The following is a 27250-nucleotide window of genomic DNA, read 5'->3' as shown; positions in this document are numbered from 1 at the left end:
CAGAGACCAGCTTTGGGAGAGAGTGAACTCACTCACGAAGAGACCAGTTTTGAGAAAGACTGGACTCACTCACAAAGAGACCAGCTTGAGAAAGACTGAACTCACTCACCAAGAGACCAGCATTGGAAGAGACTGAACTCACTCACTCACTCACTCACTCACTAAGAGGCCAGTGTTGAAAGAGACTGAACTCACTCACTCACTCACTCACAAAGAGACCAGCTTTGGGAGAGACTCCCTCTGTGCCCCCCTCTCACTCAGAGTTTTCCCAGGTCAGACCGTTGGCTTTGGAGCTGAGCTCTCACTGATTATGTCTGTTTTGTCTGTTGTTACCACACAAGCTATCAGGCTCCAGATCAGCCGTGCAGTTTAGCAGGCATTATTCTGGGGCCTTGTTTTGTGGCCTGACTTCGGCAAAGAGGCATGAAAGCTTAACACCACGCCATACAATTACCCAGCCCAGCACTTAAAGATTCCTGGCGTGACGCCAGGACATTGAGAATTTAAATAGACAACAGTGTCTGGATAGCAGAATAGCAATCAAGCTAATTCAATTCCAAATGGGCCTATTGGTTTGTGGCAGTGCACAAATGTCTGTCATCAGACAAGAGGCTGTTAAAATGCACAGTTATGATGGTTTGAGACAACCCCACTGGAGTCTCAAATCAATCAGAATAATAATAAAATGATTCTGATTCTGACATTGTAAGAGCATAGTCTGCTAATGCTACACTCTGACAGTTTCTCTTGATTTTCCATCCGGGGAACTTTAAAGGTGCTCTAAGCGATGTTACGCGGTTTCTAAGCTAAAACATTTTTTGTCACATACTGCACACATCTCCTCACAATCCGCTAGCTGCCTGTCCCCTGGATACACTGTAAAAAACGCCCAGGCTCCAAAAATGGCAACAAAAGCAGCCTGGTGCAGCCTGGACCATGAAACATAACAAACTTTTCCAGCCATTCACTGACGAGATGCGTGTCCAGGAGTATTTCAGTTGCACGGGAGGGATGGGGAGGGAGGGGTGAGCTAGCTCTTTGTTTTGTTTGAAGGTCAACAGAAGTGACGTTACCCAACATCGCTTAGAGCACCTTTAACGTCATTAAAGCCATCTTCAGAGTGCAATGGAAAATGAACACCCTGTTCAGACCACCGGCTGAAAATAAAAATCAAACAACCTCATCAAGTTCATTGATTTCTCTTGCTTTGTGTCATTCACACACACACACACACACACACACACACACACACACACACACACACACACACACACACACACACACACACACATGGACACACAGACACACAAACACACACAGACGGACACACATACACACACACACATACACATTGACACACACACACACGGACAGACACACACACACACACACACACACACACACACACACACACACACACACACACACACACACAGACGGACACACACACACACACACCACTGCTGCATGCCTGTCTGTGCCCTGGGGACTCCACAGCGTTGGTTATTCTGGATGCAGGCGGCCAATGAGGAAGCCACAAACGAGGAGCCTTCCCTCTTCCCTTGGCCTCCACCCTGCTCCACTTCCTGCCATTGTGTTGAGCCTTCCCACCACGCGCAACAATTCATCGGGAAACACGGCACACCGCGTCCGCGACTCCGCGCACAGATGGACAGATGGCCATGAGGTGAATGCCTCAACGTCTAAAGCACCATTGTCCCAAACGCTTATAAACATGGAGCTGAGAGATGAGATATTAATGTGACAGTGTGAGTTCTAATCGTGTACTGCACGCTCCTGCTCACCGTGACCTTTGACCTAGTAAAGGAGGTGAGGTTGTGTGTGATGTCATAAGGATGGAAGTGGGCATGGCCGCTGTTGAGCCCTGCCTTGAAGTGAGGATCCTCACAGTAACACACACACACACACACACACACACACACACACACACACACACACACACAGAAATCAAGAGGGAGGAGGTGTGCCTGTGTGTGTGTGTGTGTGTGTATGCATTTTTTTCTATATAGGTGTGTCCGGCCTCGCCTTGAAGTGAGGATCCGCACAGTAACACACACACAGAGAAATCAGTAGAATACTCAAAATCATCATACACAAGTTAAGTCCATCAGATTACTTGAATAATAAATAAACGTTATGATGGACGATAATGGATCAAATGTGGTGGTCTGCAACTCATGAATTACTCTGTGTGTATGTGTTCTTGGCGTGTGTGTGTGTGTGTGTGTGTGTGTGTGTGTGTGTGGGGTGTGTGTGTGTGTGTGTGTGTGTGTGTGTGTGAGTGTATGTGTGCATCAAGGAGACTTAAACAGCAGTGAACAGGATGGGGTCCATATGCAAGAACAACACATGACCATGTGACACTAAAAGTGAATGGGAACACACAGAGCCTACACACATACACACACAGACAGACAGACACACACACACACACAGAGAGAGGGAGAGGGAGAGAGAGAGAGAGAGAGCTTTTCCTCGTTTGTCATAGTGAAGACTGCCTGCCCAGCCCCATTCTCAATATAACCCAGTTTCAATGCACCCCTTGTGCTGCTGCCATATGACCACGTTTGCGCCTGTTCTATTTTGGGTCCCCTATTCCAAACATTAGGCCTGGGAAGTCAGCATCCTGCCTGCAAAATACTGCGAGTGCCCCTTCAAGTATTCGTCTTCATGTCTGCTAGAGTTACACTGGAGGAGTGAATGTGGGTGATTACCTGTTCCTGGCAGTTATGCAACTGATAGGTCTGGAGCCAAAAGAGTGTTCAAGGCCCACCTCCTCTTATGCACGTCATTCAAAAATATTTGTCTAAAACCAGCAAGCTATCAGCTATGGAATGTTAACAGTGCAAACAAACAAAAGCACAGTTGGCTTAGTGACATTTACTTTAGGTAAACATCAACCAAGAAACAAGAGTTTACTACATAGCCCGAAGAAAAGTTTAATGTCTCAAATTTAGCTTGCCAATAAAAGGCAATTTTTGGTCAAAGTGATCAAACCCATCTGTGGCATATGTTAAAAGGCTACAACACTGACATTAAAAATTCCTGAGCGAAAATAATAGTGTAGTCTAGTTTGTGAAGGAGAGAAGTCCCACCTCCCCGTTCTCTTCTCAAACGTTAATCAATCGAGGCTTCTTTTCATACTAGACACAACACAAACACATAACACATAAACACATAGAGATCACAAACACAGAGAACACAAACCTACAGAACAGGAACACAGAGAACACAAAACACATAGAACACAAACAAATAGAGAACACAAACACATAGAACACAAACAAATAGAACACAAACAAATAGTGAACACAAACAGGCTCGGACTGGTAATCTGTACAACCGGGCATGGGCCGGTGACCTCCGGGATTTTTTTTTAAAGTTATTTAGCCTATTTGCGGCCCGTCATGTAGACCTAGGCTTAGCCTATAAATGCAGTTGCATCCATTTGGATTGGAGGGTGACAGGTCAATCATTTTGGCCTCTTCATGACAGGTTCAGTGTGTCACGATCGCGCCCCCCTGCCCCACCCCTCAAGTGGATTTGTCCAAGCAGCCGCTTGGTTTGTGGGGAAATATAGCCTACGAGTCCATGCATGGTAGCCTAGGCTATATAAGTGCCCTCCGCTGCCTCGTGTTCACATCATCGCAGTTTAACCGTAAACAGCAATCAGAGGTGTCTAATTTTATTCCATAAATATATTGTTTTTATAGACGTAAGTTGCACGCGCTACGAAGAGCTTCCATTTACTGCACCATGTAGGCTACTGTAGTGCGGTTTGTCTGTCAACATAAAAAAACTCCGGGTACCTACAATTTTCGCACAACTTGGTGGAAAAGTGTAGCACAGGTTAAAGAAAACCTATTCGTGTTTGGACTCAAAAGGAACTTCAAAGTATTTCCCATATAGTAGCCTTTTAGCTCACAACAACAGTGAAAGTGGAACTTGGAAAGTGGAAGTCTCTCCACCGAGTGTTACATTAGATGCACAATCAATCGCGAGTCGATTCACGTAAAAAGTATCAACTGGTAGGTTAGTAACGAAGGTAGCCTAATTTTGCAAAATGTGATGACGGCACACAAACTTGGGCAAAAACGTTTAGTATACACTTGTGGTGATAGCCTACAGTTAATGTGAATCTCTGACTATAACCAATGTAGAAGATTTGCACTAAATAGGCCTAACTGTGGTTGTGTTTCTACAACATGTTGGCACAAATCATAATTTCTGTCAACTATGACGATCTCCATGCATGTTCAGTAGCCTATATTTTTCATTTAGTCAAGCAGTGACATGTGGTTTAATCAGTGTTGGGCAAGTTACTTCAAAAGCGTAATATATTATGTATTACTTATTACTGTCATTTCAAAGTAATTCATTACATTATAATATTACTGTCTCTGAATTGTAAGGCATTACACTACTATTGTATTACTTTTAAGTTACTTTTACCAAAATATCTAGAAATATGGATTTGGAATTCTAAATGCAGTTTATTATGCTCAATGCAGCTCATTGCACTTCTAATGGAGGGTGATGTGGTACAACATAATGACTGAGCTAGGCTTAAGGCTACAGTAGAATGCAATAGGTGCAGTGATGGCTCATGATGCAATACAAGGAACAATCATAGCCAGAATTTTGTTTAAAGAAGACAAAAGGTCAAAGTCTGGTCAATTGTGATAGAAATGCTCTAACTTTAGGCTTAGGCCTACTCATTAAAATCAACAGAGAGCCCACTACCTGTATATTGTAACCCAAAACTTAAAGACATGTCAAGATAGGCTACACAGTGCAGCTACTGGCCATTTTGGTGCCCTAACTGGTGAAATACAGTATTAACCTAAGTATGTCATCATATGCCCAACTATAAAGATGTAATCTGCTTGTTCCCAGGGATGCGTAGTATTTCTGAAACATGTAATATGTGTTTCAAATGCAAAATAGTATTTTGTCCTTTGTATTTTATTGGGTTGAAGGAAATGGCTCTGTATTTTGTATCAAAATACTTTATTGGTGTGTATTTTTGTATTTTAAAAATACTGCAAAATACTATATGTGAAAAACACATAGAACACAAACAAATAGAGAACACAAACCTACAGTGTAGAATACAAACACATAGAGAACATCACAAACACATAACAAACACGTCAGCTGACTTCACACATGAAGTCTTTGAGACTCTGCCTCTTCTGCTTGATTTGTCTAAGAAGGTATGAATCTGCTAGGCCACCTAGTGGCCTGAAGGCGGAACTATCAAAACAGCAAAACAGCCCTACTGAATCCTTCTGAAGGGATTGGAGCCTCTCTCTCTCTCTCTCTCTCTCTCTCTCTCTCTCTCTCTCTCTCTTTCTCTCTCTCTCTCTGTGAGTGTGTGGGAGTGATAGAGATAGACAGAGAGAGAAATGCAGAGAGAGGAAGACACAGAGAGAGCTCCTTTTAATTAAATGACATTTTAATTATCCCATTAAACCAGTGAGATTTCCACACCACTGTCCATTTCCCTCATGGCATAGCTTATGCAGTCATCCTCAGCAGGCTACTGAGTTTGTTTTGTGTGGTTGACCACAAGCCGGACGGTGTTGTAGCCATGCGAGGGGAGAGCTTGTTCTGTCACCTGAGCTCTGCTAACATCATTCACCTCACTATCGCCTGACAGCTCTCTGCCACATTCCGACGCCTGTAATCGCAACACTAATAGGGACAGACGCCACTTCAGACAGACACTTTCCTCTGAAGACAGACCCAGTGGAGTGAGAAAGAGCTCTTTGAGAGCCCTGTGTTTATTATGAAAAGAAAAAGAAAAAAATATTAAAGCACCTCAATCAACACATTGTGCTTTTTTTTTTAACCAGTAATGGCAAACAGTGCCTCTTTGAAGCAGCCTGAGAGGTGTACTGTGTGTGTGTGTGTGTTTGTGTGTGCATGTGTGTGTGTTTGTGTGTGTGTGTGTGTGTGTGTGTGTGTGTGTAGTGATGAGGGTTTGATTGTAAAGTGCAGCTGAAGTCTTAGACACAGGCTCCATATTACCTTCAATAAGCACCAAAGCTCCATGCACGTGGTACAACAGCAGTATACAGTATGGACTGAACTGAACTGAATTGACTTGAACTGAACTGAACTGAACTGAACTGAACTAAACTAAACTAAAAAAAAGCACACAAGCTGATGAATGCAAGGTGGGCTTTCCTACAGGGCTACTGTATTAAAGAAGGTAAAGGTGGAGCACCTCTCTTTTTGAGACCCTGCTTTGCTTTGCTTTGCTTGGATTGGATTGGAGGGTGTTTATTTTCCTACAACTAATTTTAAATGGGAGGAACTACAGTACATCGCTGGCTCTGACAGAACTCATTAAAGAGCAAAGTCTGTGTTTCCATAATGAGAGGTAGAGCTGCAGAGAGGAGAGGAGAGGAGGGGAGGGAAGAGAGGAGAGGAGGTGAGAGGAGAGGAGGGAAGAGGAGAGGAGAGGGGGGAAGAGGAGAGGAGAGGAGGGAAGTAGAGAGGACTCTGGGAGCTGAACAAAGAGGAGAAGAGAGGGGAGGAGAGGGGGGAAGAGGAGAGGAGGGGAGAGCTAAGCCGAGAGGACTGGGAAATGTTGGCGAAAAGGGAATGACCTCATGTGGGTTCTCCTGACTCCACCCCAAGCCCTTACTTCCTGTTCTCCACATCCCACTTCCTGTCTGGGATGTGTCATTATCTCCAGCCGGCACCCATTAGCGGGAATGGGAGCTTTCTCCTAGTGGTGATGTCATCCTGCCTGTGCCCAGTGTGAGAAACTCTCAGGGAGAGAGTGTGCGTGTGTGTGTGGGTGTCTGTGTGTGTAGGGGGGAGAAGGAAGTTTGAAAAATAGAGTGATACTGAGAGAGAAAGAAAGACAGAAGAACTTTGAAAGAGAGGAGAGAAAGAGAGGAATTGAGGAAGGAATAGAGAGACCGTAACCTCCTCATTCATGCTAAGATGAGTGAGCTGCCACACTCACAAACCTTCATTGCCATGACAGCACGTGAGTGGCATGTCTCCCTCCCACCCCCTCCTTCTCCATCACTCTCTCCGCTCCATATCCTCAAACCTGCAGAAAATAGCCAGCCGGCCAGCCTGTTCTCCATGACTCATATTGACAGCACTGAGATAGAGATAATGCTCTATCACACACACAAAGACACACACACACACACACACACATACACACACACACACACACACACAAACACAAACACAAACACACACACACACACACAAACACAAACACAAACACGCACACACACACACACACACACACACACACACACACACACACACACACACACACTCATACGCAGGTGTGCCAGAGAACTGCCAGAGCCTCAACAGCAGGAGGTCTGGAGAGATAACCACAAGGAAACCACCTGTTTGTCTGGACCCAAATTAGCCACTGAAGTGGCACTGGCCTTATCTGACACAAAACATGCCAATCATTCTCCTCTGAGCTGATACCTCTAACACTCTGCATGCTCCTTTTTAACCAACAACGGCCTACTGCAGTGCCACCTCAGCATGGCATGGCCTAGCGCGGCACTGGCACAGGCTGGTGGTAAATAGCAGCAGCAGGGTATGAACCAGTGCTTAAAGGAGAATTCCGGCGATTTTTCTCACAGATTTCTATTTTCTCAAGGTCACCAAGTACTGATGGTACGAAATAAAACAAAACCAATCGGTTCTACCTAGCTCGAATTACTGCAGCCAACAGCTAGAGTTGAAAGGGAGCTAAAGTGCCTCACTCTGGGGGGCATGTTCATGAGTCCCCATGTTCATGCCCCCAGAGTGTAGCACTGTAGCAGCCTGGCAAAATGGAAAACAATGGCACTGTGGCACCATCCTTTATTCTGAGGAAAAATAACTATTCCTTTAGTTTGATGTTTGATGTAAAATCGTGAGTTGCCACCTTTCAGAAGTAATGCTGTACTCACAATCAGCATGTTTTGTAAGTAGTGAGTTACGTTACATGAACATTGAAGCCCTTAAGTCTACAAAGTTGTTGAAACTTGATCTTATGCTCTTGGGGTAAATATTTTTCATCCAAACACTGAGATGAAGCTGTCATTTTGAAATTTTCCAAAGCAGGTCAAGGGAGATGAGATGAGAAAGCCTGGTAGCAGCCATAAGCAAAGAGACAAAGTGTTAGCGCAGGCGCTAACTTTCTGCCTTATCTCGACACATGATCAGTGTTTCTCTCTTTTTAAACAAGCGCCGGCTGCAGCCTCTTCAGTAAGTAGCAAGCAGAGAAACAGACGCTGAGCCTGAACTTTGCCATATTCGGTGTTTGTGTCAGTCAGAGGCACTCCCACAGACAGACAGATACACAGAGGATCTGCCGCCGTTTACGAGTCAGTGGAAGGTAAATGGTCCTGCTCCCAAAACTAACACTGTGGAGTGCGCACACACGCACACACACACACACACACAAACAAACACAAAAACACACACACACACACACACAACAACACACACACACACACACACACACACACACACACACACACACACACACAAACAAACACAAACACAAACACACACACACACACACACAACACACACACACACACACACACACACACACACACACACACCATACAGTGGGTGTGGGTGTACAATAATGCATGTAGTGGAAACAGGCCCCCCTTTATTTCTGTGTGGGTGGTACATTTTTGACTTCCATGGTGCAGCATTCACATAAGTCACCAACTGTTTGTGTCTGACCCAATGACTCTCTCTATATATACAGTCATTGGTCTGACCACAAGTGCCCCACCTGGCCCAGACAACACAACTCCCTTCAGCCCACAACAACTGCACTGGGGTTGGGTCATGTGCTTGTTTTACTCACTGAGAGCCTCCTTCCTCTTTTGTCTGCAGTGGAAAGAGTCTATTTTACAGACCGTCTCCTTGGTCTTTTCTCAGCAATAAGTAGAAGTAAGTATATATACTCTTTTGATCCCGTGAGGGAAATTTGGTCTCTGCATTTATCCCAAACTGTGAATTAGTGAAACACACACAGCACACAGTGAGGTGAAGCACACACTAATCCCAACGCAGTGGGCTGCCTGCTACAGCGGCGCTCGGGGAGCAGTGAGGGGTTAGGTGCCTTGCTCAAGGGCACTTCAGCCGTTCCTTTACATTGGGCACGTCCTATTCCAATCAGGTACTCTCAAGTGCTTTAGAATCTTTGGACAGAATAGCCTAATAGCGATCTTCCTGGAGAAGATACAGCAGGCAATCCGATTGGCCGTATACATGGCTGTTCAATCGGAATAGGAACGGAATACACCACCTCTTTCATTCCGATTAAAATTCTAATCCGATCAGGCATTTTTATTCCTTGTATCGGCCTTTTCTCTGAAACGCAAAGTGTGTAGTTCACAGAGCATCACTTTGGCTTTGCAGTGGAAATAGTCTGGAAATAGTACTGGGATTGCACTGGAAATAGTGTTTCTTTGGTCATTTCTTTGTAGGAGAAAGGGTCAGTAGCGACTCTCAGTAGCTATGGTCCCCGTTTATTCCTGGGTCTTCTGTTTGGATTTTTTTGTTTTTGTAGGGAGGGGTGCAAAAATAGACCAGTGCCATGCCCTGAGCCATGCCCTGCACCACTGAGAGGGTTCTCCCGGGCATTCTCTTGGGCAGGGCGGGTAGACTGGACCCAGACGCCAGCTTTGTGCCAAGGACAGACACACTGCCCTGACCACAAACTGTGGCGGCAATGAGACTGAACAATGGAGCATGGGGAAACTGCTGTTATCTTCAGCTTACCGAAAATACAGTGCCTGCATTAGCACACACAAGACAAGGGCATGCCTTACCAAACATGATACCTGCAATAGCAGATATACTGTAAGACTCAATGTCATCTCTTTTCAATAGGCGAGGCTTGTCAAAACCCTTTGTACTCTGTGAAAAGGCCTAAGTGGACAGTGGTGTTAGGTCATAGTCAGTGTGATTTAAAGCAACACCAAAGAGTTTTTTGTACCTTAAATTAATGTTTCCAAAATTGTTTCAGTGGTTCATCAACTCGTAACAGGGTGAACGGCACTTCTGCATTCGCTTTGCGGCCCTCTATCGGCTATAACCGCACTATGTAAGTTTGCCAGATCGGGTAGCGGATCTGTAGTTTGATGGAATGAGACATAAGAAACTACAAATTTGACTTGCATGATGTCACAATACATCGTACTTTCATAAAATCATGCAACATATTCTACCTTGTCTGTGGACATCGTTATTTGCAAAGCCGGTGCTGGATAAACAAATAGCATGCGTGCGACAAAGGAAAAGTTCTTTGGTGTTGCTTTAATCTGAAGACCAGAACCTAAAAATCAGCAGTTCTACCAACAGCATTGCTGAATGGCAGCAAGAGAAAGAGTATTGAAACTAATTTCCAGGTTAATATTAAGTTGCTTGTAGGTTGTAAGATGTACATCTCTGATTTACCACACAAATAGTACTGTTTCCAATTAAAGGTATTTAAAAACAGACATCCCTATGCACAGCTGCTTCAGGTTATCAGGTGCTGGTGGTTGACAGGAACATAAGAGTCAAAAAGTGAAGTAGCCACCGCACACTGGAATAGTTTACATAAAACAATCAGTAAACTATTCTATTGTGCCGTGGCTACAATTGAATCTATTAAATAATAATACGATTACGGTGGGAAATAATTTAATAGTGAAACGAAAGAATGAAGACATATAATACCCATTACACCCACCCAACACCCATAGCCGCATCAAGAAAAATCCAGTGTGGCCATGGCTATGAGGTTAAACAGTCAACATCGGGACTGTCCCAATGCTGCCCCTAAATAGACACTGTCCCTTTGACTGGACTTAGAGCTTCTTCAGCTCATTTCACATCAGGAGACGCTGAGCCAGCCAGGACTCCAACAGGAAATGACCTCATCTTCTCATTGTTAACTCCTGGGAATACATTGCTCTAGTCTGACCAACACAATCGGATGGGACACATTCTCACAAAGGAAGTTAATGTTCATGGATACACAAATAAAAACTCTCCACCTCCTCCTCGGATCAACTTGGTCACCTACTTCCCATGACTCACTTCCTTAGATGGCACATCAACAAATAACAGGCCCCAGTGGTCATGTGCCATATCTCAATGTTGCATCAACCACACCTTGTTACCGAGCAACACAAAGCTGGCAAAGAAGACGTTTAGTAACGCGGATTCTCAACTGTCAATGTTTACTCTGAATGCTGGGTTGAAAATATGACTCTAATCTATGCAGCAGTTGACTGAAGGTTTCAAATCTTGAAAATTAATTGTTTCTGAGATAAATTATAAAGAAATCATCATCATCATCAAACACAAAGGGCCCTTTTTCAGCAGTGGTGTACCAAAAGATACTCATACGAGGAAAAATACTGTATTTGTAAAATTACTCTAAATGGACTGCCAAGCCGTGTTGCATAATTTCTCATTTAGACAATGGTGGATGGAGAAAGCGAAGGAGAAAGCAGACGCAGAATGCTCATTGTCTATTGTTTGCACCAGACAGAATCAATGAACAGTTGCAGATCTCACAGCATCAGAATGGCTCCACAAGTCTTGATCAAACCAGGCCTGAGTTTGAATGACTTAGCAGATCTTTTGTTTTCAGGCTCCACGACTCCCGACGTGAGGCCTGTCTTTGCGCAGTGCAGATAAATGAAAACACATGCAAATATAATAATCCTCTATAATAAGCAGCACTCATGGAGGCCTTCCTCATGGTCTGCTCTCCGTGGATGGACGGACTCGTGGGGGTATTTATGTTGGGCCTGCTGTTCGTTTGCTCATTTGGGTTCCTGCCATGGACCTTACAGCACCAAATGAGGCTGTGGAATGTGCATTTAACAAGCCAACATGCTAAGCTTTGACCCTTTACTGGCTGCAGTGAGTATGTGTGTGTGCTGTGTATGTGCTGTGTGTGTGTGTGTGTGTGTGTGTGTGTGTTCTGTGTGTGTGTGTGTGGGGGGGGGGGGGGGTGGGCTGTGTGTGTGTGTGCTGTGTGCATCAGAGAGATAGATAGATAGAGAGAGAGAGAGATAGAGAGACAGAGAGATAGATAAAGAGACCTGTGTGAATGGGCACAGTCAAAATAAATGTGTGAATTGGGCGTTGTGTGTGTGTGTGTGTGGTGTGTGTGTGTGTGTGTGTGGTGTGTGTGTGTGTGTGCACTTCTGTTCCTTTCAACCTCAAATGAGGAACAGCTGATTATCTCACTAGATAGGAGGCTGGACCGTACTACTTTGTTTTCCAACAGAGGAAATGTCTCCCACAGAAGGCAAACAAACTAAACCACTGTCCCCTTTGTCATTTCAACTTGTAAAATTGTGTACTGCTGATACTATTCCTCAATGACTTTGGTTTCCATTAGCTCACAATAACGGAAACTCTAAAGAATGAGAAAACAAGCACATAAATTATCAAACAAACAAATGAATGAATGAATAAATAAGTGAATGGATGCTGCGCGGCGGTCATAATAAGTCAATGGATCAGGGATGGATTACTGCACGGGCCTACCGGGCCCAGGCCCAGGGGCCCAAGGGGTCAGGGGGCCCTGAAGCCCAAGCCTTTGCATGGAATCATTGCCTCAATATTAACAAATCAGGATGTAGGCTATGAATCTGATTGAATTTAGTATTGGCCATCCCCAAAATGCACCAGAATACAGGAAATCACATCAAAAAAATAAAAAAAATTCTGGGGGAGGACCCCCAACCCCCCCCCCCTTCCACATATACGACAATAAGTGGGGGGCCCTTAATACATCTGGGCCCAGGGGCCCAAAAGTTCATAATCCACACATGCAATGGATGCCTGCCTGCATGCACGCATGAATGAATTCATCGATGAAGGGGACAATACCTGTTTGGTCATTAAAAACAGTGAGAGTAACTAGTGAATTGCAAGAGGTACACACATACATAACAAGTACAAGTCTGCTTTGCTGTTTTCTGTTGCTCAGTGCTGTGCGTTGGTGCTTTGCTGTGTCTCACTCACACAGGAAACCACACACTCCCATCTGGAGTCACAAAAAAATCCTCAATGAGATTTCCAGAGACCAAATGAGCCGGGAGCTGACTGCACTTTGAAGCCATGGTAATTAAAAGCCGAGCTAACCAGGAGAGAACACACACACACACACACACACACACACACACACACACACACTGGGCACCCAACCAAGGAAATATAACTTATATGTTCTTCCCAAAGTGTTGGCTAAGTGCATGGCAATTTACAGGAAATGAAGTCTGCCATGAAAATGAGAGCGGGTTGTATAGGGGGGAGGGCAGGGTGTTCCTGGGCGCTCGGGATTTCTTGGCGTCCAACCGAACCTTTAAGGACACTCACCCTGCAGCCCAGAGAGCCCTCTCTTACTGCAGCAGCTCCCGGGAGCATTTAAGGCTGCAAGCTGCTCTAAAGGGGACTCGAGCGCAAGCTCTCCAGTGACCAATCACAAGGACACATTTGGAGGAATGCTCTTCAGTCACCTTCATATGGACATGCTTGGAGGAGTGCTTTCCGGTGACCTCCACAACTTCCATACCTCTTGAAGTGTGTGTTATGAGCTAATGGACTCAGGTAAATAATCTAACTGTGTGTGTTTCATCAACGACCAAAACACTGCCAATTGCCAACCTGTTTGTCCTGTTGCTGATTTTTATTGTGCTGTTTGTATTTTTATTGTGACACATGTTATGTGTGAAACCCAAGGACCACAATAGAAACAAGCTTCCCGGTTTTACTGTTTTCATTGTTTGTGACTTTAATGTATATTATCTCTGTACTGCAGAGTCCTTTTGAAAATCATCAAATAAACTCAATCAATCAATCAACCTGAGACCATGGCTAGTGGCATGGCTCTGTCTGTGGGGCTACCAGGGCCGTACCTGTGAACAGCTTCTTCCAGCTGCTTGGCGTGACGCTCGTCCTGTTCGACCTGCCTCCTCTGGCTGTCCTCCTGGTCCTGTGAGCCTACTGGAGTTCCCTGAAGTAGCCATCTCTCCCTCATGGCCTTGGACTGGAAGAGAGCAGGGCAGGTCATTAGACACATACTCAAATGAAGGTACTACTGCTCCTTTCCTAAGATGTCCAGTTTTTGCATGTCCTTTCAGCAATGTTTTAACCACATTGTTATGTGTCTTTTTTTAAGACTTTTCCAGAAGGTGAAATAGGATACAAGAGAAAACATCATATACAGCATGAGTAAAACAGTAAGATTGAGGAAAAGCACATATTCTCCTTATGCTTTCCTGTCATATGCTACGCTATAATAGACCTATAATAGGAGATCCGGGTGTTAATTGAAGCTAAGCCTATGGCAAGTTGCATTGCAAACTAGCTCTGGGGTAGCAAAAATCTAAGTTTGCCGTCTTAACGTACCGAAGACCACAGTACACAGTCGAAAGCAGAGGACAGAAGTGTGTTGAGTAAAACGTCTGCATTTCAGACTTCTTCGTCCCCGCAAGAGTTTTACAGGTGTGATCATTCAAAATCCCCATGTTATTTTCCCATAGGAAAAATGGCAAGATACCGGATCTCAAAGATGGCAGCTTTTTTGTAGGCGAACTTCAGTGTGACCACACTGTCCTGTTGAGTGCTGTTGACTTTGGTCACCTCTATAACAGGTGACGTGTTCTGCTGTACTGAGCCATTCCCTGCCACTGGGGTCACTAGTCCCTTTTTACTGAGGCATTTGCCCCAGTATTGAACTGCTGCCCCAGTAGAGTTTTGGGCCTTGTGATGTCCCTGTTTGGGCCTAGGGCCCCTGTTTTGGGCCTAGTGAAGCCCCTGTTTTGGGTCTAGTGATGCCCCTGTTTTGGGTCTAGTGATGCCCCTGTTTTGGGCCTTGTGACGCCCCTGTTTGGGCCTAGGGCCCCTGTTTTGGGCATAGTGACGCTCCTGTTCTCTGCTTTGCTGTTCTGTCCTAGCTGCGGTGTTTGTGTTGCTTTCTCAGTAGATTTAGCAAAGTAGTTGTGTGCACATCCCATCTATCTGGAGGCCAGCAGCCGGGCAGAGGTACACGGTAAGATGACATTTCTAGTCCAATAAATATTGTGAGCTACCTTGTTTGGGCAATCATTCAATCATCTTTTCAGCTTTCTTAGTAGAACCCCGCTGTGATGGTGGTGTGTATGCTTGTGTGGGTGTTAGGTTTTTCTCTGTAAACCCATGCTGTTTTGGAGGGTCTCTGCTGGGCATTCCTTGAGTCCAGAAGCCCTTTCCTTTGCCCTGTCATCACCTTCTCTCCCAGGTCACTCTCACATGGCCTGGAATTCCACTCAGCCTTCCACAAGCTGTCGTAGGAATGCAGCGGCAAGCAAAACACGGAGCAAAGAGCCACAATCTTCCCCCCGACGCAGTCTCTCTCCAACTGAAGGACGCAGGTCTGAATGTTTGAAACTAGGCTCGCTGTAATCATATTTCCATTCACATTTGCATATTGGGAGACAGCCAAAGCTGACTGGGCCACATTTTCTGTCTTTTCCCCTCTATTTTCCCCTCATCCCAAATTCAGTTAACCTCTCCTTGCTTAGCTGCAATTTCCCCTCTTTTTTCACCGTCGAAGACAAACATGTTATGACTATGTTATTTTTGTTGTGTGGTGTGATTTTATACGTAGTAACATTTACATTGCATCTGTAATGACCACCACTTACATGTCTCAGAGAGAGTCCTATGTCTTCCAGAGGATTGTGTAACCTACTTACAAGACTCCAGCTGTCTATCTGACTGTAGCCTAATATGCTTCTGAGGCTATATCAACAGCCAAGGAACAATATACTTGCAGCTAGCCTGCTTTTGTGATGCATGCATTGTAATGTGTCTTTGTGGGTAAGTTACCTATGTATGTATATGTTTTCTTACAAGTATTGCATGTCTGTGTGAGCATGTTTATGTATGTATGTGTGTGTGTGTGTATGCGTGCGTGTGCATGCATGTGTGTATGCGTGTGTGTGTGTGTGTGTGTGTATGCGTGCGTGTGCATGCATGTGTGTATGTGTGTGTGTGTGTGTGTGTGTGTGTGTGTGTGTTTGTGGCCCTGTCCAACCCGTGTTGTATCTATAACTGATTCAGTACCGCTGTCACTGTAAAAAGGGAACTCAGTCATAACTCAGCCAGATTAAAAGGGGTTCAGTGACACTGCCTAAACCACACAATGACCACACCATTAAACAGCCTTCCCACTGAACACCGTCACATTTACCAGATAATTCCAAAAAGGAATGGATTCAGTACAATTCTGAGAGGACGTGGAAAGACCCTTAACTGAACACTTAAAACGCGCCAACTTAACTATTTTATCTGTAGAATGAACAATTTGTGCTAAAAATAGGAAGTCACTTGAGGGAACAAGAGAGTTGATAAGGCTATGTCCTTCAGAAGGACTGTCAGATTTATATGAAAACAAAGCTTGGCAAGGACTCATAAATAAAGTTTCATGACATCGAAGTGAGTGAACTTTCCTATGAGAACTGGCCAGGGACAAACAGTGCACCCACTGCTAAACAAACATGTCACATGCCGGTCAAACACTTCTCACTCACTCTGAAGACCCCCCCATCCCCACCCCCACTCTCTTTACCACAGTCATCTCACATAGCTCAGATACAGGGATGTAGTGGAGGCTAAACACAAGTAAACACAGTTTATTCACCTCTGAAATTTCAGAAATAGAGTTTACCCACCTCTTATTAGAGTTTATCCACCTCTCAAAAAAGTTTATTCACTTTTAACATTCAAATATCACACTCTATTATCCAATATTATCCTATATTCCCAATATGTACACTCATCAACACTCTAGGAACCATTTAACACCAAAAATAAAGATGTAATGGAAAAAGTACAAAGCACATGAAGTAAATTATGTGACAATTCCACGCACACAAGTGTTCCAAGCAGGGCTCCGAACCGGTTCAAGGAACGAAAACGAAAACCGAAAACGAACGGAATTTTACGGAATTTTACGAGGAGCGGAAATGGAAACGAAAACAAAATGGTCTTCAACTGTTCCGGAACAGAAACGTTATTCTGAAATCCACAAAACCGGTTAATAACGTTTTTTTTTTTCGTTCTCTATATAACAGCTTAATAATTTGATTTCTGCAGTTTGAAATAAAAAAAACGAATAAATGGACCTTTGGTCCAAATAGGTATATTTTGTCTTGCTGTTGTAGTATAACCTATCCGTCTGCCACTTCGGATCTTAGGCCAGCTCGTAGCGTAGGCCAGTGTTTCTCAAAGTGTGGTCCGGGGACCACTGGTGGTCCGCGAGCTGTTGTAAAAAATAATATAGATGCGTTGTTTGCAATATTGAACCAACTTGTATGTAAATCCAAAGTTCTGCAATACTGCCTATGTAAGCTATGCCAATTTAAATCATATGAATCCTCTGACACAATAAGCAAGGTGCAAAGACAATAAGCAAGGTGGGTTCAGTGAGTAGGCCTATTGTGTCTATTAGCTATGTGGTCCGTGAGGTTTTTTCTAATGGTTAAGTGGTCCTTGGTCTGTAAAAGTTTGAGAAACACTGGCGTAGGCTACTGAAACTGATTTGGAAATTGTTTGTAGCCTATGCGTAATAGCCTATTTTGCCTGTCCATGCCTTGTCGTTTTAAAGTCGGGATTTGAAATGTTTGCGCAATTATAGCCTATTCTATGTAGCCTAGAAGAGTTAAACAGGAAATTTGAGATAGGCCTTGTCAGCAACAGACAGGTTCGTTTATAAACAGGGTTGGAATTATAGCGCAAGCCTTTGAAGATCTCCATATGGATAAAACTCCAAAAGGCTACAACCAGGTAAGGAGTTTAGCACGTATCCAGAAATATTTTGATAAGAAATTATTTATAGGCATAGGTTAGGCCTACAGTAAGTCTGTAGGCTATGGGATGGATAGCCCATCTGAATGTTTTTGGATGCCGCCTGTGATTTATTATTTTTGGCCATAGCTACGGTATAGGCTAAATCAAGGGGAAATAATGAGTAGCCTACGTCTATTCTAAGGTAAAGTCCACAAAAATAGACTTGATAAGCCCGCCAAACACTGCCGGAACTTTAAGAACGAACGATATTTTGCGTTCCGAACCGGTTCAGGACCGATATGTTGGTGGCGGAACGCATGCAAGAACGAAAACGTTAAACATAGGCCTATCTGAACCGTTCGGAACGGAACGTTTGAAAAATAATTTCGTTTTCAAGCCCTGGCTCCAAGTAACTGTGACATTCCACTGAATCTGTCTCGCTCCCAGTGGTGAAGTCTACGTGATACGCAGGACTATGCAGTATACCCACTTAAAAAGCATCACCATCTCAGTATACCCACTTAAAATAGGCATGGATAGGTATTACCATTTGGGGTTGATCACAGTATTACCACTATAGCTAACTAGACTACATCACAGTATACCCACTACAGCTAACTAGACTACACCACAGTATACCCACTACAGCTAACTAGACCACATCACAGTATACCCACTACTGCTAACTAGACTACATCACAGTATACCCACTACAACTAACTAGACTAAACCACAGTATACCCACTACAGCTAACTAGACTACACCACAGTATACCCACTACAAGTAACTAGACTACACCACTGCTCGGTTCCCTTTTGACGACCAGTTAGCCTAGGTTTGATTCCTGAACCCACCATTGCAAATCTGTGTCACTTTGGCTTAAAGCATCTGCTAAATGTCTAGTTTAGCAAAATGTATAAACAACAACCCCACACAGCTTCTTTTGATTGTTGCAATTTTCAGTTTAAGCTAATGGTGACTTCAGGCTTGGTGCCACCACCAACATTGTTGTGGTATAAGATTGATGTTGTGATATACGATTGATGCAGTGCTGTGAAGTGCGAGTGAGAAAATGGGGAGACACAATTATTCATGAGGAAACAACTACCTGGCTGGCCGGTTGCACTTTTTCCAAAGCATCCCAGGAGGAATTGTGGGCACATGAAAAGAGAAATTTACCTGAATTTGGGGCACATCAAGACCATCTGGCGGTTTGTTCCAGTTGCATATCAGCTATATGCTGCTTCCCTTCTCCGCCTCTTTTGCTCTCTGAACTCTACTAGCTAACTCAAGCCACTAAGAGCCAAATTAACATTCATTACACCAGAAACCATAACATCTTTGTAAATGCACCCTTTTACAGGTTCTGATATCTGTGCATCAAACTTACTGTATATCACCACTTTAGCTCATATACTTTAACATATAATGCATATGCAGCAGCTTTGTGCTTTGTGCAGTAGGCTGATGATAAATTAATGCAGTAGTAGGCTGCTATAGCTCCTACACACATTGTCCTCTCAGCAAACAGTGTGTGTGTGTGTGTGTGTGTGTGTGTGTGTGTGTGTCTCACTTCAGTGTGCTGATTCTGTCTTTCTCGGCACGGCTCCCAGGGGCCAAAGTTTCTCCTCGGTCACTGGCAGTAACTGGCACTTTTCCTCAAAAAATCTCTCTCTCTCTCTCTCTCTCTCTCTCTCTCTCGGTATCAATCTATCTGTCTTTCTCCAGAGGGACCACAGGGCAGAAATAAAAGCTCTTTCAAGAGTCACTTTGTGCTGGAGTAAATTTGTTTTTGTGAAATGTAATTGGCATAAAATGTGGGCAACTTAACAACAGAGCAATTTTGCAGAAATGAGGCAAGCCCCTCGTTATCTGATGAGCTGGAGAGTGGAGCCGAGCGGCTGAGAGTGTTTGTTTGTGAAGGGTTCTCCTCTACGTCGCTGGGTTTCTCAGGGAACCAGAGGAAACTGCGTCTGTGTGTGTGTGTGTGTGTGTCTGTGCTCTTTATATTTCTCAGGGAACCAGAGGAAACTGCATCCATGTGTGTGTGTGTGTGTGTGTGCTTTATATTTCTCAGAGAACCAGAAGAAACTGCATCTATGTGTGTGTGTGTGTGTGTGTGTGTGCATGCGTGCGTGTGTTTTATTTCTCAGGAACCTAGGAGAAAATGCACACACACACACATACACACACGCACGCACGCACACACACAGACACACACACACACACACACACGCACACATTATATATTTAGACCATAGATGTTTTACCCTAAGATGTTGAAGCTGCAGGACAAGGTCATCCAGCTGCTGCCGTTTGTCCTCGATCTCTGATTGTCGTTTCCGTTTCTCCTGAAAGACACAGAAGGACCACTTCAGCATTTTAAAGTTCCTTATCAAATCCATTGTCAATTGTACCTAATAATAACAGCATATATAAGCATATTAACTGTAATTATGAGACATTGATGTATATGACAAAAGATAACTGACACAGGAATACAGTGAGAAATCCTATGGATATAGACTGAGTCATATGGATTTATATGGATCATAGGTGGTCAAACATACAGTAACACCGGCTAGTTGCTGATACAAGCTTTTATTTATTTAGAGCGTGGCACACAGGTTATAGTGATCCTTCATCAAAACTGAACTACAATGCAACAACTGCAGCTTCGAGCGTCCGAGAAACACAAACACGGAGAGAACTTTATGGAACATTAGTACTGTCCACTGCGCTGGTTGCCCCATAGACTGTTCTATATATATACAGTCTATGGGTTGCCCATCACCAGAGTACCCAGAGTATTGAGGGCACAAGCATTGATGATTGGCATCATGCCAACAATAGACACACAGTTCCCCCAATAAAGGCTCTTGACTCTCGGCCCCAAATCTCAAAGAGCCATCAGGTCACAACAATACATGAATAGCATTTCAAACAGTACATACATATATACATATAGATGTATATGGTAGAAGGGAACTGAGAAAGGGAAATAATAAAAATGATTATTATTAGAATAATGAAATCTCCTATGTGCATCAATCATTGATTAATGCCACTAGATCAAAACTCTGAATCACGAGTAGAATCAGAATGGGGAGTAGAGGAGAGGAGTTGTGTGTAAAGAAATTGTACATGAGCAGATATCACATTTATTTAGTTATATTGCTGCACTACAAGCTTTCCAATGTAACAGATATTAGTCTCTGAGAACAGAACAGCAGGGAGGGCATGGCTCCTGCACGCTTTTTCCAAGCATGTTATCAGGAACACAAACACAGGAGACATGCTGTTTACTGCACTAACACGCCATGCCAACCAGAGGCAACACAAATCCTGCAAGACATTCAAAAGAAGCTGGAAGCACATGGCTTCTCTTCTCTCTCTCTCTTTCTCTCTCTCTTTCTCTCTCAAATTCAAAAGGTGCTTTATTGGCATGACAAAAAAAGGTATTTTTATTGCCAAATCAATCTCTCTCGCACTCTGTCTCTCTCTCTCACTCTCTCTCTCTGATACATTGGTACAAGTTGCCAGATCATGTACTTTTTCCATGTCACGTCCCACACATGTCCATATCCAGAGTTCCTTCCTCTCAGCCCCCCTGTGTGGTGAGACTGCGCCCAGTTTAGATGGGAACCAGTGGGATGAAGAAGCCACTAAACGCTCTGTTTTGCTGCAGTGAACACAGCAGGCTGTTTAAGCTGTGCTGACTCCACTGAGGCAGACTGTGAGAGCAGAGGATTTGTAAGAAGGATTTCACCCCCCCCCCCCCCTGCTCCAGGCCATCAGATGTGGGTCAGAACTGGTGGAAATTAGTTTTTATGAATGAATCAAGTTTTTGAAACACTCTCCATTTTGCCTACATATAGTGTTTGTACCAGACAACAACATCTTTACTGTAAAAATATGGTCAACAATATGGAATGACGATTCAGGTTAAGATTGGTGTCAGGAGGAGTTGACAGGGAGTTGACAGGTCAATTGATCTGAGCTAGATGAATTGACCATGTTCCAAAGAGAGCAGAAAATACTATTGCATGAAATCCTTATACAGCGGGCACCTTATAATTACAAACTCATCTAAAGACTCTACTTTACAGTGGTGTTTAAGACATTTATTGACTCCTAAACCACTAACATCCCCTTCTGACTCAATACACTTAGTACCATACTGTAGTCCAACAACACAAGACGCCTCAGTGCACAGCTGTGGATGGTTATGAAGGTGGTTACAATGGTTATGACGCTCAGTGCAGTGCAATGCATGAACAGAGCTGCAACACAGATAATTATGCAAAAACCTCCTCAACACTGTCCACCACACTCTGTCCTGACTATTGACCAGTGATTATTTCCACATCATTCCACATTCCACATTGTGTACCAGGCTTGTGCAAAATTCCAGAATTGAATTGAAACTGGCTTTTAAATTCCAATTCAATTCTTGAATTTCACTTGCATTTCAGTTGAGTTAGCAAACAGGAAGCAGAATTGCAATTCGAATTTTGTGTATTATTTCATTGTGATAATTGAGAATCATTGAGAATGAACATCCCTGTTTGGACATGGTTGAATGAACATCCTTTTTTGGACAAAGCACTGATCACTGATTGTGGTTAGTGGTGTACAGCTTGGCTCTGTGCTGCTCTGTTTTCTTAGGCTATGGGAGAGAGGTGGGAATATGGGGCTAGCATCCCAGAGCATAATGACTTAACAATTTTAACCAGATGCAGCAGCCTGTAACTGAGAAATGGCCAGATTGTAGGGAGTTAGGACATAGTCAGGATTGGGTGTTTATTCAAGCCACGACGCAGCAGGTCCTGCATGCCTCTTAACAAATAGCCTGACTGAAAGCATCTTTGACACAGATTATCTCTCTCTCTCTCTCTCTCTCTCTCTCTCTCTCTCTCTCTCTCTCTCTCTCTCTCTCACACACACACACACACACACTGTACTGCATTCCAGAACAAGTTTGTGTGTGTGTGTGTGTGTGTGTGTGTGTGTGTGTGTGTGTGTGTGTGTTGAAAAACAATATGGGATCCAGATGTGAGAGAGAGTGGAGGAAGATGAGGAAGAAGAGGAACACCAACCACTCAGAGTCCTTGAACATGAGGAGGTGGGTCATCTCAAATGCAAAGCATGCTGGGAAGTGAGCACAGAATGGTGGTGATATTGGGAAAGGGGGATCATCCAAGTCCATGTGACACCTAACCTACTGCAGGGCTTATCATATATGTACTGAAAAGTACACCTAGCCTACTGCAGGGCTCATATGTGTACTGAAAAGGACACCTAGCCTATTGCATGGTATGTGTATGGTAAAGTTAGCTGGTTCTCAAAGTATAAACATGCCATATTTAGGGGCAGGGAGATGGAGAGAGAGAGAAAGAGAAACATTAAAGTACTAAGAAGAAGAAGTATTAGAGAAATAAGACAAATCTTAGAAAGCAAAGCTACTAAATTGGCAGCCCACTGGAATGGGGTACAGTCAGCGACAACAGTAAATGAGACAGGAGGGGTTTGCATTATTCAAGACTGATCACTCGTGTCAATGACCTACCCCCAGCATAGAGCAACACACACACACACTGAAATATGCACACACACACACACACACACACACAAACACACGCACGCACACACACACACACACACACACACACACACACACACACACACACACACACACACAGTCAGCATCTAACACAATTCTGTCTAATAGACCCATAGGTTTTACTGCTTCATATACAGTGTGGCTTACAGCTACAGGGCTAACTTCATAATGCTTTTGGTATAGATGGCACAACAGGCTAATAGGCCTGACTGTGATAATCATTTCAAAAACAATAAGACCAAAGTTGATGCCCACCCGTCTGACTGGACAGGCCGTTGGCACAGTCGGAGAAGCAGCAGCGTAGTGAGTCTCAGAGGAAGATCCCAATGTGAGATCATAACCACAGCTGACAAAAACACACATACTGTACTGTACACACACACACACACACACACACACACACACACACACACATACAAGTACGCACACACACACAAGTACACACACAAGTACGCACACACACACACACAAGTACGCACACACACACACAAGTACGCACACACACACACACACACACACACACACACACACACACACACACACACACAAACAAAAGCTCAGTGGCCAAGCAGGCTCCACTCAAACCTAGCCCATAATCCTCCGGTCTTAAACGCCCTGCCATAATTGCCACCTTGGCACAAGCTCTGTAAACGCTGGCTCGGGCTGGGACACTAACGTTCATGCATCTGTAAGATTGTTTGGAGATTTGCTAAGAAAACATTTCCATGAGAAATGAAAGGTGGTGTCTTGTGTATACACCGCTACTTTATTTTTAGCCATTTCTGCAGCCCGGGGATTTGAATTGGCAATTACATTCTTCAAATATGAAACACATTATCCCTGATGGACATCATCAAAGCTGAAGAGATAGTTTGCACTAAAATATCTCTATAACTAACTTGCAGGATATGTTGCTAATTATTTAATTATTACCATAATTTGACCAGGGCTGTGTGCCTGTTCCTTAAATATGCTGCCATGTATAATTGGCTTCTTGTTGTAATGTTTTGTCGGTGTCTTGTTGTTTAATGCAGCGGTCCCCAACCACCAGGCCGCGGGACATTCCTAACCGGGCCGTAGCCTACGACATGAGTTTTTAAAAAAAATGCATGCAAACAAAACTAAATTTAATTCGCAATAATGTCACGTTTTTACATGGCATAGGCCTATATGCAGTTGTTTGATTGCACGCATGTTTGCATTTTTCAAGGTCTATTTTCTTACGTCTGTCTGTCTTTAATGTCATAATATTCAGATTTTGCATGAAATGAATTCGTAGCTGTGACAGGTAACTTTTCTTATTCCTTAATCGTATGATGTTCTTAAAATAATCTTTTTCTGTTCCTGTTTCTGTTCACTGTCTCCTCGTGAGTTGGCAACATTTGCTGGATGCTCATCGGTTCATACTTAACCTGACTGTTTTCAGATCAAGAGACACATTTTTCTTCAATTTTATTTTGACCATAAAAACTACACCTCCCAGAGGAGAGTCAGCACCATGAACTACATTGCCCACAGGTGAGTCATCTCCATGACTCCTGTCTGTACCAAACCGTACCTCGATATGTTGATGTTGATTAATGCTCGCCAGGCATCTACTTTAGTGCTTTCCCTCTCACTCCACCACGCCTGGGCTCTCGACAGTTTGCTGCTATTCTGACGCCATGGCTATAATTACTTTGCTTGAACATTCTTCACAGCTTTAAATAAAGGCACATTTCTGTGCGCCCACTGTATTTCTGAAAGGAACACTGAGAGACGAATCTATTTCCTGCCAAGTATGAGGTTGCTGACACACAGCAGCCATTAGGATTAGAAGACGGAGAACACAGGACCTTGACTGGTCATCCAGCATGCAAGACACATTCCTGGCCACTGGGGCACATTGGCCAAGTCTCTTAATGCGTGTCATTTCCAGTTGGTGTCACTGATTGGTTGAGATCAAATAGCGTTGAAGCCAGGCGCAGGCCTGGCGCTGGAGTCTGAGGGGCTGTTGAGAGAGAGGAAGGGAGCAGGTCGCTGTAGTCCTTGGCAGACTCGTCGGGCGATTTCAGTCGAGCAACTGGAGAGACCCAAACAAAGAAGACCTGTCTTGAGTCTAAGATGGAAAACAGCTGTCTCTCCGTCTGCACCCCCTCCTCCAACCCCCTCCTCCCACCGAAACCCTGTTTCATCAACTACCCCCCCCCCCCCCCCCCCCCCACACACACACACACCCCGAAACCCTGTTCAACCTTACACAGCTCCAGATTACACAGAAACACTCTGCCCAGAACTTTCCTCAGAGTCCTGCTCGCCAAAAGGAATGCTTTGCACAAATACATACAATGGCGAGGGAGAAATGAAGCTTCATACACCCGCATATACTAATGCACAGATCATTGTTTTATTCAGCATTCTATTAGAACAAGGTATTATTTAACAGATGTGTTGCTAAGATTATATGTAAACATATAGATCCAGGGCTTGTAAGCATGTAAACAAGCATGTAAACAAACAAGAAAGTAAAACATGAACAGTAATATAAAACGATTGCATTGAATTGGATGAAATTATTTTTCAAAAGCAGTGCACTTCACTTCAGTGCAATAAAACTATAACTTCAGTGCAATAACAGTATAACTTGTTGTTTATGATGGACATATGTGGATTTATACTTTTTTACAGTGCGGTTGAATGACTATTTACAGTAACATCAGCTGATGACAAGTGGGATCCCTTCCCTTCCAGCACCAATAAGTCTTGCAGGGACGCTGTAGCAAAGCCAGCAACACCGCCCTCCTTCAGGATTGCCCAGCAAAACATCTACGACATCGCTATAGCAACACAGTGACTAAACTCAGCCTCTTGGTAACCCATGGCAGCATTCTATCTCACGGCCAATAACATATTTCTGACCTGATGACCACACTGGTATGAACTGGGTGTGTTACCGCCGGTCATGCTGCTCTTAGATCACTGGATGATTGTGTTGTCATGGTGGACGCTGGCCGATGAAACAACTCCAGTGAGAGTTAGAGCGGCTCAGTGTTCAGTGAAGTGTCATTGTTTCACTCCCGCGATCCACGCCCACCTACAGTGGCAAGTATGCTGACATTTCTAATCAGAGTAACAGCCCACACTACACATCAGCTGCAAGCCTCCAGCATAGATTGATAACCATGGGCTCCTCTTTGCATGCATTTATATTTACATCCATTCATTAAGCATAAACTTTTATACATAGTGACTTCTATGCATTTTGTTTGTTTGTATGAGCTCCTTGGCCTCTTGTTCTATTGGTGTATTTTGTAGCCGTGGCCTACTGGTTAGCACTTAGGACTTGTAACCGGAGGGTTGCCGGCTCGAACCCCGACCAGTAGGCACGGCTGAAGTGCCCTTGAGCAAGGCACCTAACCCCTCACTGCTCCCCGAGCACCACTGTAGCAGGCAGCTCACTGCATCGGGATTAGTGTGTGCTTACCTCACTTTGTGTTCACTGTGTGCTGAGTGTGTTTCACTAATTCACAGATTGGGCAAATGCAGAGACCAAATTTCCCTCACGGGATCAAAAGAGTATATATACTATACTATACTATACTTTTTTATTTTTCTCACTCCACATATATGTGTGCTTCTCTGAAATGTTTTTTGTATGGTAGACACTTATTTCTTTCTCAATGAGAGTCTTCTCCTATCCTTTATCGTCCTCCTCTTGTTTATTTGTTTCTTTGCCTCAATCCTCTCTCTCTCTTACCGACCCCTCCCCCACATGCGAC

At 43.9% G+C, this 27250-nt stretch overlaps 1 protein-coding gene across 8 annotated transcripts in view; it reads right to left on the bottom strand.

Annotated features, from left to right (window-relative positions):
- LOC121680001 (A-kinase anchor protein 2) overlaps positions 1 to 27250 on the bottom strand; it is a 100016-nt gene that overhangs the window by 60794 nt on the left and 11972 nt on the right. For all 8 annotated transcript variants that reach the window (XM_042059136.1, XM_042059137.1, XM_042059134.1 and 5 more), the window contains exons 2-3: positions 20140 to 20220; positions 13953 to 14083 (exon numbers count right to left, since the gene is read on the bottom strand). In XM_042059136.1, the coding sequence (XP_041915070.1) occupies positions 13953 to 14083; positions 20140 to 20220 (212 nt within the window). The remainder of the gene's footprint in view (positions 1 to 13952; positions 14084 to 20139; positions 20221 to 27250) is intronic.

The sequence above is a fragment of the Alosa sapidissima genome, chromosome 13 (assembly GCF_018492685.1).
Source record: "Alosa sapidissima isolate fAloSap1 chromosome 13, fAloSap1.pri, whole genome shotgun sequence".
Classification (NCBI taxonomy): Eukaryota; Metazoa; Chordata; class Actinopteri; order Clupeiformes; family Clupeidae; genus Alosa; species Alosa sapidissima.
The sequence above is the reverse complement of the archived record's forward strand: the minus strand, read 5'-3'. Positions and strand labels throughout refer to the sequence as shown.